This window comes from Nylanderia fulva, unplaced genomic scaffold, assembly GCF_048542155.1.
Source record: "Nylanderia fulva isolate GAGA-0341 unplaced genomic scaffold, ASM4854215v1 Scaffold88, whole genome shotgun sequence".
NCBI classification, from domain to species: Eukaryota; Metazoa; Arthropoda; class Insecta; order Hymenoptera; family Formicidae; genus Nylanderia; species Nylanderia fulva.
Window position 1 is genome coordinate 388080 of NW_028191004.1, and position 11707 is coordinate 399786.

General features: G+C 27.2%; 1 protein-coding gene across 1 annotated transcript; it reads right to left on the reverse strand.

The window, feature by feature from the left end:
• Nucleotides 1–712: 712 nt before the first annotated feature.
• LOC146719752 (dynein light chain roadblock-type 2-like) lies at nucleotides 713–2107 on the reverse strand. Its single transcript, XM_085489567.1, has 4 exons — nucleotides 1971–2107; nucleotides 1594–1749; nucleotides 1143–1477; nucleotides 713–1069 (listed from the first exon to the last, which is right to left on the reverse strand). Exons 3-4 carry the CDS (start codon nucleotides 1198–1200, stop codon nucleotides 858–860), a joined length of 270 nt encoding a protein of 89 aa, XP_085345693.1. The 5' UTR covers nucleotides 1201–1477; nucleotides 1594–1749; nucleotides 1971–2107; the 3' UTR covers nucleotides 713–857.
• Between the last annotated feature and the right edge of the window lie 9600 nt (nucleotides 2108–11707).

An 11707-nucleotide genomic window follows, 5' to 3' on the forward strand; every position in this document is an offset into this window, starting at 1 on the left:
ACTTTTATAAATCTTATGATAAAATCTAACTCTCTCTTAATCTTTATTATGAAAAGAATCTCGGTATTATATGAAATAATTTCATTGTATAGTTTAACTTTCAAAAATTTTGCAAAATAAAATAACTCACATTGTATTTCTACCATATATTATATAAAAAAAAGATAGGTAAATATAAATAAATAAATATATATTTATAATATACAATAAATAAATATATATTTATATTTATATATATATATATATATATATATATAAAATGTTGGATTTTTATTATATATATATAATTTCAAAAAATCTTTTTTATATGCTATTGAATTTTAATACATACAATTTTGATTATATGTATTTTAATTGATTATATTTATAAGTATTTTTATATTATCTTAAAAAGACTGCAAAGAATTATTTGTGCGACACTCTTATATGTATGTATAATTAATAGGGACCAACTACACATTTTTTTTTCCACTGAATAAAAACAATCTCAATATTAAAATTAAATTATAAAAAAGATACTGTGATATTTTATTGATGAGAAATGTACATTTATAATTGTATTAAATACAAAAATAAACATGCCATGAATTACTATATATACATATTTTCATAATTATCAAACTTAAAAATATAATATTGTTACCAAAGAAGAAAGCACTATTTAAAAACTCTAAAAGTTCATAATTTGTTAAATTAGTAATTAAATACTGCATTTTGTATAATTTTTAAGCTTTATTCTTTTATTTTTCTTTATTTAATTGAATAGATATTAACATCCACAATGTAGCATACAGATTAAATTAACAACCAAAGAAATAAATCTTAACTTTGAAATATATTTTTGTTTCTTTTAAATATCAATCAACTGGATTTTGTACTACTATTAATATGAATTCTTTATCTGGTGCCATCATAATTTTATGTTTTTTGCTACGTATGCGCAAGAAAGTTAAATCATTTGTTGGATTCAAGTCACGTACGACAGAACGAGCTTTATCTGACAATTGACTTATCAAACCTGCGTATTGAACTGTTGTCGTATTATCTAATGTTGACTTTATAGGAATACCTAAAACAAATATAATTTTATAAATTTTTGTTTACAACTACAAGTAAATCATGTCAATGATCTCATGTAATACCTTCTGCATTCACCACTATTGTTCCAACTACCCTTTTATGAGACTGAATTTGTTTCATAGTTTCTTCAACCTCTTATAAATTATTTCATCGAAATTTATTAATAAAATTTTTATTTTAAATATTCCAATAACGGAAGCAAATCATATGGAATAAATGCGTTCTTTAATTGTAGGCTGCATATGTGGTGGATGACTGTAAGTCCGACAAAATTCCAATATTCCATGGGAATCTATCAAAATCTATATTGTCATACTTAGCCAATGTATTACGCAATATATTATGGTATATACAGGCCAGATGCTTGCAATGACACTGAGCAATAAGATCCTTGCCACTACAATCACAATGATAAAAATGATTAAATAAATTTTAAAAAATATATTATTTTGATACAAAGTGTGTGATGAATAATATTTAATTTTGTATATTAATTATTGGATATATATGTACCTGCAATAAGAAAATGCCAGAAAAATTGTAAAATAGTTCCTATAGCACTGATATTAGATTTATCTTGTTAAGCTAATCGAATGCTGCGATGATAACTAGCCATTGCCCAACCCATGCTCACAAGTGAGCTGATAATGCTACCTGCTTGATGTACAACTGAAAAAAATATACAAGCTAATTAAGAAAATTATTAAAAATATATGCATACTCATACATAGGCATTTATATAATTGAAATATTATTGAAATAATAGCAAAATATCTGATTTTGTATCACAGACTGTAAACTTGCACATAAATTATTATGACAATAAATTTGCAAATAATAACATTAAAATTGAATGTAAAAATTGAAATTGAAAATTGAAAATATCTAACCCCGCACGCTGTCAATATAGCGGAGGGCAACTATCGCCGTCTGTTGTAAAACGTGCGAGATGGACATTTCCAATACATGCATCTATTCATGTGTTGTGTACGTGTGATATATGTGTGCGCATGTGTTGTATACGTGTGAATACGTGTAGCACGATACTACTATGTTTGCGTGGTCGATGATGATGATAATAATAATGATGATGACGGGGACGTTTCTTAAAAGAAATTTTTCATATTTCGACTTTGCAATTATATATCTCTGCTTACAAATCACGTAGAGCAGAAATAAAGACACTTTTATTATATAATTCAAACTCAATCTATCGATTAAGTCTAGTATAAACTCGATTGCTTCAGCCGTTATTGAGAATTCGAAATATTATAAAGACTCAAATGTCCGACTCGCGTTAAGATACACGGTGTCTCGGCTACGCCCTTAACTGGTCGCGAGACACTACCGTGTCTCTTGATGTGAGAAATTGTCGAAAGAAAAGAGAAAAATCAAGAATTCGAAAAAAAAAGTATGTGAATTATTTAATTGATTTGGAACGATCAATCAATTGTTTTTTTTAAAAATAAAGTCTTTTTTTATTTTTTGCTACGCTAGACAGAGAAAGAAATAAATTATTGATTAATAAAAAATCTGATAGAAAGAGAAGAAAAAGGTGGCCAAACTATCTATCCTTTTCTTTTCTTTTAATATCCAGTTTTTAAGCATACATTCGATCCAGTACAGTATAGAGTTCACTCTGTTTCCATCTGAGAAGTGCGTGAAGAAAATGGCGTGTGCGTGTATATGATCATTTTCTCGTCAATAAGCGATACACACATACATATAATAATGTCGATGTATTCGAGATATCCGGCTTATATTCCATATAATCAAGAACGTGGTCTTGATGCTTGAGCAAACGGTTTCTTTCACATTTTTTTGGTAGATATATTTATTTGTTCCCTTAAGGGAATTCTTGAGTTTCAAAAGATTTAACTGTATAGTCTCATATATCTAGGTTGCAAAATTATGAATTCATGAAACTTAGGTTAGTTTAGGATCCTTTAAAGGGGATGCTGGATGTCTGTTTTATCGATCGGATGATTATATATCTTTCTGCACCTAAAACTTTATTAGTTTAAACAATTAAAGTACGTACAGAAACTAAGTGGGAACCTATTGATTTTATGTTAAAAACAAGAAAAAATTTAAAAACTAAAATTTTTTTATCGACTTCTGTCATTAGGTCATAAAAATAATTGTTTAATATAAAAGTTCTGCTGTTTGTTCGTACAAAATAACATAGGTTTCGACTAGAAATTGAATGAAGCAGTATTAGTAACCTTTTAGATATAAGTTTAAAAGTCTAATAAATAAGAAAACTGTGCAGAAAATTTTCACGCATATGTATTGTATACGTGCATATGTTTAGATATGTGTGGTGCTAACCTATTGGAGTTTGGCCGTCAATCTAGCATCCCCTTAAGGGGATCCTAAACGGATCTGTTTTATTGACCAAGCGATTGTTTTTTTTAGATAGGTTATTCTTTTTATTGGCAGTTTGTACATACAAAATAAGACCAGGGCGAATTTGGCATTGGATAAAGAAATATAAGTGAATGTTTAGATATTAATTTGCAATAAACGAGAATAGCTCATTTTACATGTTTGTGCACATGTGTGTGCGCGCGCGCCACACACACACACGCACACGCACACACTACCATACACATAACTCTTCATATTTAACACTTAACACATCTATTCTTTATAGACTATTTTAAATTTAACTTATCTAAAATCTTAATTATTTATTTTGGTTGACACTTTCTTTTTTACATGAGATGTTCCTCGTAAGAGGTGCTGCAAAGGAATGGAACGTATATATATTGTATAGATTACGCCAGCAGAATCAACATAGTGACAGAGCACTTTCACTTTCGATACATTAAATATTAATAGAAATATTAGGATTGATATAATTAAGGATTAATATTGATATAAACAAAAAAACAAATTAGAAAAGAATAAAAGAAAGTATAAATTAAAAGTCAACAAAAATATATATATGAATCGAATTGCATTTCAAAATTATTAATCTCTTTAAAATAATTAATAAATTATAATTTATTAATAATAATTTATAATTAATACAAATTCTTGACATATCGTTCAGTCTTTTGCATTATATGAAATATTCAGATTTTGTTTAATTATTGGTTAGCTCATATGTATTATTATTTTATCTTCTCATTTTTTTTCTCTCCTTTCTTTCACAATTTCTATGATATGATAAAATATTATACATATTAAACATTGACATAACTTTTTTTTATTCTCGTTTCGACATCATGATGCCACTCCGTGATAAACGTGTGAATATGCAGCTACGTCATCGCATTTATGCGGCTTCCTGCGAATATGCATCTGAAAACCCTCGACCTTAATTTTAATGACAAATTTTTCAGTGACGCGTTGGCTGCATAAAATTGAAAGTTTCTAATAGTTAAATATAAAGACTATTACAAAATAGGTCATTAAGGATATATTAAATAATTTTCAATTATTTTATTTTATTTAGTTTATTTTAATTTTTAAAATTTAAGTTTTTAGTAATTGATATAATAACTTAATAAATTTGTAATAGACTCTACATTTAACTAATATAAGTGTCTTATTTATTAAAGTCAACACAAATTCTTTTTGAAGGCTTAAAGTTTGAATAACATTTAATTTGTGATTATAGTAAAACTTCTCTAACACGTACATATAAAGTAGCTATAATATGACAAAATAAGCATATTAAAATAGCCTTTGCTAGCAACTTTAACTTGCAATTTTGTTTTAAAATTGTGACGTAATGGAGCAATTTAGAAATTAAATATCATATTCAGCATAAAAAGACCCATATATATACATATAAAAAAAATGATTAATGTTGTTTATATGTTTGAAAAAAAATGTTATCTTCTTTGAATTGTGTAATTATGATTCTTGCAAGGAAAGATAGATGTGAGTCTTATTGGATATAATTATACAATTATAATTTCGCTAAATCATAATGCCGCACGATACAATTTTCTATATTTTTCAATGTGTATTCTCGAAGAGAAAATATCATAAAAATGGCTATAATAAATTTACATTTTTTTATAGGTATATATCAACCGTCAACAATGACACAGTCAGATTATACGTATTCATGTATATTTATACTCGCGTGATGATGCGTGTTCGCTTAAAATATTTCGTTCCTGTATAATGATCACTGTCATCACGAAACACACTGCTTACAATTTAAAACAAGTTTAGAACAATTGCGCAAAGAGTAATACAATTTATCTTTTACATTCATAAATCTAAATGTACAGCACATGATATTTGTATATGTATGCATTGATATTCATATTTAAAAAAAAATAGAAATACGACGAACAACAGGAATGACACTATTCCGTCAGCTTATCTTCAACTTTCTCTTTAATAGCTAATTGTTTATTAAGGAGAGACATGAGCACTAGAATAGAAAGAAGCAAGAAAAATGCTGGAACAACTGACAGAATAAAAATATTCTGAGGAGTAGAATATTTAGTTCCTAGGTTCAGATGTCGTGTCGACCGCATGAAATTTAGAGTTCCTTGAGTTAAGACAGGTTATTAATTGCTGATTGATTATTCCAATCCGCCATATGTAATAGCCAAACAGTGAGTAAGAAAGAGACAAAAATAAGGCCGGATCTACAACAGATGTAGTAAGCTCTAAGCTTTAAAAAATTCACCAATTACAGTCAAGAATGAGGAGAATAATTGACTGTGATTGATCAATTTTTTAAGGCTTAGAGCTTACTACACCTATTGTAGGCCCGGCCTAAACAAAAGAAAAAGACAAAGTTATTCGAGACATGTGGTAGTGATGTAATGGTATTAGTATATAATGTATGTACACAATACCAGTTGGCTATTAATGCCGGATTGTTTTAACTCTTACTAGAAGAACTTTAGTGAGATTGGTCGGACACCTGTTGCACGCCAGCCGTGATTGGTCAAAGTTGACGGCGCGTAACACTCGTAAGGAAAGACAAGTGTGAGCCGTCGTTGAATGGTGACAGACGTCTATAACAGATCGGCAAGGAAAAAAATCCTCTTTCAGCGAAATACTTTGGCTATACCAAAATCAAACAAATCAACAAATTTTAATTATTTTTTTATATTATTGTAAAAATAATACTTAATAGTTTATAAAAAAATATTTTCATTATTTTAAACCAAACCAAGTGTGTCTCATTGATTTTTGAATACTGAAAACAATGTCGCAAGCATTTTCACCAGTACGTCAGGTTTCTGAAATAACTGAAGTTTATATAAGCAAAAAATGACTTTTTGCGACATTTGAGATCTTTTTTTTTGTAAAAAAGGTTAACGTTATCTGAAAATTCTGATCAGATATCAAATGTATTCATCCTTTATAAAATATATTTTTTTATTTTGATATTTTACTTTTTATTATGTTAAAAAGCATTTAAATAGAGTTTTGTTGAAATAGCAAATATTCCTATGATGTGATGAAGTCAATAATGTTGTGTATGTTAAATTCATAATTTGTAGTTTAAGACTATCAATACATATACATAGTGTAACTTATCGTGTGATAGATTCTACTAAATATGTATATTTACATTAGGGTGTCACATTTTAATTGCCCACCTTTTTTTGAAATCGAAAAATGTTTCAGACAAAAGTTGTTTGACCTAAAGAAGAATAAATAATGGTAAAATCAATTTTGGAAAAACAATTTTTTTTTCAAAAACATCTTTCTCAGAATCATTGCCATATGAGAAATACTTTCTAGCTTTAATTTTTCATAACATAGCTAAAAAGTAAGATATTAAAATAAAAAAGTGCATTTTATAGTGAGTTATAAAGGATTTATTACATTTAATGAGATTTTTCAAATAATTTTTTCAAAAAAAAAATCTCAAATATCCGTAAAAAAATCATTTTTTACACATTAAACTTTAATTATTTTAAAAATCTGATATGCTAATGAAAATTGGTTTACGGTATCGTTTTTAGTACTGAAAAATCTAAGAAAAACTTTGTCTGTTTTAAAATAATTTTTAGCTGTAAACTAGTGTTTGAAAATTATAAGCATATACGAAAATAATTCTTGCGTATTCTATTCGCAACATCACGTGCTCTTTTTTGTACGCTTTGCGTCAAATTTATTGTTCAATCAATAATCAATTTCAAGAGAGAAAAGATTCATTTTTTAAAAAAACTACAATTTTGAATTTTTTAAAAAATGTGCATTTTTTACTTTCTCAAATTTTGAGATATGGGGCTAATTTTTTAAAATATAAATACAATATCAGTAAAGGATGGACTGGATTGAATTTGACGAGGATCGGTGAAAGAGTTTATATTTTTTTATAAAAATTTTTTTAAAATATATGTGTAGGTGCTTTAACTTCCGTAAATTTAAAGGTATTGTATTGAATTTTTTTGCATGAATAGAGATTTTACATGCATTGATATTAGTAACACATTTACATGCATACACATTGATATTAGTTCAATAAAGTTTCTTTTATGAGAAAGACAAAATTCAACACAAAAAACTAATTTGCTCTGAAGAAGAGCTTTGTGAATAAAATGATAAGGAAACAATGAACAAATCTATTTTTTTAAACAATTATTCAATAGAATATATTTAATTATTTTGTTACTTTTCAATAAGACATATTTGAAGATGTGCGAGTCAGTATATGTTTACACACACAATTAAATTTACATATATCGTTTAATTGAAACAAATGTAACATTTGTCAAAATAATTCTAAAAGTAGCACATGTGATTAATTATCATTGATTAATAGTAATTTCGTCATTCCTCAAATTAATATACGATATTATAATTACATAGTTAAATTCTATAGTTGAAATATTATTTTAATATCTAAAATTGTATACAATAAAAGATATGAAAATAATATGTAAGGAATAGAAAACGTTTATATAAGTTTTTACGTTGGAAAAAATTAATAATGAAAAGTTAAGCACCTAATGTTATAATTTTATAAAACAAATAATAATCCTTAAGTAATCGCCAGTAATAATTAATAAAAATTTCATTCAAAGTTAAAAGTCGACCAGACTGGCAATCATTTATTATAAATAATTAGTTGAAATACAACGTTTCGGCTGTCATTGCAGCCCTTTTCACAAGTAAATCTATAAAAAGTTAAATAATTATATAAAATAATTATAATTTTAATTACACTTCATCGCTACAAATAATTATAGATTCAAAAACCAAAAATATGCTACATACCAAATTAATACAGTAAATCAAATTCACTGCAAACTACCGACAATATTAACCATTGTTTTGATGAACAATGTAAAACTGACAGAAGTAAGCAAAAAATAAATAGATGTTGACTGTTAGCAAGAATCTTAGTCACTACGCGTTAAGAAAATAGAGACAAAACTAATGTGTCTTTCGCAATTTAAAACGTCATAACAAAGTCAAGTAAATAAATAAGTAGGTAAATAATCTTCAGATAGCGACTCAGTGTCACTTTGTTTATTCAAATCCCTAGATTGTCTTTTAATATGTACCATTTCCGATATGATTCTTTTCTGAAGTTTCGGTTCTTCATCCAATATTTCCACATTGTTCCAATCGAAATCATGATGGTATTCTATTTTATGGGTGGAAATAATCCATAAACATATTATTATTATAGAATATTAAAAATGACAATTATTTTGCGATTACTGAAGAAAGCTTACAATTAGTATAGCTCAAAACGTTGAATTTTAGAAGTTTACAATTAAAGAATTAGATGTATATATTTAGAAGTGTACGATTAACGATATAACTGTAAAGTTTGAAAATTAAAAACTTACAATTCTGTGTAATTAACATGATGTGAAAAGCCTCCAATATCAATATTGACTAAAACACGACTGTTACTGTGTGTCAAATAGAAAGGTTAAAAAACTACTTATCAAACTACACGACTGAAAACAAACACCTTGTAAACATTTCAAATATTCGCTAACTCCTCCAAAATGTCAAAATAAGAGTCGTCCAACAATTTTGTGTCTGTAATATCGTTAATGCCTTGCTTTTGTTCCTTGATATGTATCATCTCAGAAATCAATCTCTTATGATAATTATATTCAGTGTTCAAAATTCTGATATTATCCCAATCGAAATTATGCTGTTGATTCACAATGTGCTCAGAAATCACCGCATGTTTGGACGATTCCAATTTAACATTATTTGTATGTTCTTTCAATCTAGTGCGTAATTGTCTCTTAGTTTGCCTCACATAGGAGGCTTCACATTCCTTGCAATTAATTTTATAGATGACATTGTTATTGTTGTTATAATTGTTTCTGTCTTTTTGAGCCTTGATAATAAATTTATTGAGATTGTTTTTACAACGGTAACCTACAGTAAATTCTGATTTTTTTAACTTTGATTCCACTAATTCGGAAATTTTGTTAATGTAAGGGATAACAAAAAACTTTTTGTCATCCTTATCAGTATTATTGTTAGTTTTCTTGTTTAATTTATTATTCATTATAGTTTTAATTCTATGGTTAATTTCTTTGAATATCAAATGTAGAGGGTATCCGTTGTCCAACAGTATGTTAATGCATAATTCTAAATTTTTTTTGTGATATCTAGGGTGAGACAGTAACATTGCTCTGTCTATAAGATTATAAATAGTTCCAATTTTGTGGCATATAAAGGATGGTTGGATAAAAAAGACAATATTCTACCTGAGCAGGTTATTTTTTGGAACCAATTTATGTATAGGATATTATCTATAACAATAATTTTTAAATCTAAAAAGCTGATGCTCCTGTTCACTTCGCATTCGACCGTGAACTGTAAGCGGTCATGATATCTGTTGAATTTATTTAGAATATTGTTTATTTCATTTTTTGTAGCAATCATAAAAATGTCATTTACATATGTATGATAAATTGGAATATTCACATCTGGTGTGCCCAGTATCGATTCCTCTAAATCTTGCATTATCATATTAGCGATTATAGGAGAAAGCGTTTAATTTTAGAAGTTTGCGACTAAAGAATTAAATGTATATTTTTAGAAGTGTACGACAAACGAATTAGATGTATAATGTTGCATTAAAATACGATCTCGATTAAAAAAATTTTTTATATTCATGATTTAATTAATGATTGCTCGTTTTAATTGGCCTAATTATAAAATAATAGTAATTTTAACATACTCGAGCTTAATGTAATATTTATTTTATTGATTGTATTGTTTATTGTTTTACATTAATTATTACACGCTGGCCTCAGAATGCGTTATCGTAATATTCCGTTTAGATATCATAGGTTTAACTTTGTATTTCTAAATCATTTTTTTGGAAGTAGATTACTTATTATTTGAAGCAATGGATTGACATGAATTACGGAATGATCAAAACGAAATCAAAGTTGAATTTTTTAAGGTATCGTAAATCTTTCGGAATCTTTCCAAATCACATAGAGAATGTTTGTAAAAATAAATGGAGTTTATTCCATTTTCGATCAAAGAAAAAACTAGACAGTGTGTTCTATAGGTTCAAAAAACAAATATTAAACATTGAAATTAGGGATATATATAGATTAATTTATTTATTACATAAAAAACTGTTAAATGAATCTAAGGTTTTATCATCCAACCTCCCTATGCAGGTAAGGTTTTCGATCAAAGAAAAAACTAGACAGTGTGTTCTATAGGTTCAAAAAACAAATATTAAACATTGAAATTAGGGATATATATAGATTAATTTATTTATTACATAAAAAACTGTTAAATGAATCTAAGGTTTTATCATCCAACCTCCCTATGCAGGTATGGAGAGAAATTTATATACATCACTCTTTTCATAGTTTGCATATTAGGTTACACCACACACATAAAAACAAATTTAAATGGTTAACACAAAAAAAAGTATGATCATTATAATGATCATACTTCTTTTGTGTTAACCATTTAATCAAGAGACACGGTAGTGTCTTGTGCTAAGTCCGAAAAAGAAAGAAAAAGACACGCCGTGTCTCTTTATGCGAGTCGAATAGTTGAGAGTACTCGATATTTTCAGTTCACATATAACCGTTGAATGGATTGAGTTATTTCTAGGCTCAATCGATAGCTTGAGTATGAATTATATAATGAAAGTGTCTTTATTTTTGCGTTACGTGCTCTCTAAACGAAGCTATTACGATACAAAGTTGAAATGTCAAAATTTTTCATTAAGAAACGTCGCGGCTCACATATGCGATGTACTCTTCATATAACTAACGCAAGAAGGCGCTAACGTTTTGTGATGTATTAATTTATTGATTACCTGGTTTTGACAATTCATTATTTAGTTTTGACAGGTATGGGTTAATATAATAAATTTGTTTGAGAAAAATAAAATTACAGACGTAATGTACAACTATTATTTTGCTATGGCTTGATGCAAGCAAATGAATCTGTGTGGAATCAGTTTCTGCAGAGAAAAAATAAGACATCAACAAGTCATGTTAATTTTTTTGGTTGTTCGATTATGTTTTAGAATCTGCTAAATGTAGATGTGATTGATATCATTATTATAAAATATGAAGAGATTGCTCCAGAGTAAGAATTTTTTGCTTTTATGTAATTAATATTTTTTAAATGCATGCTTTATTTTCCTCTTCCTGATATTTTGTTGCATGATATAATT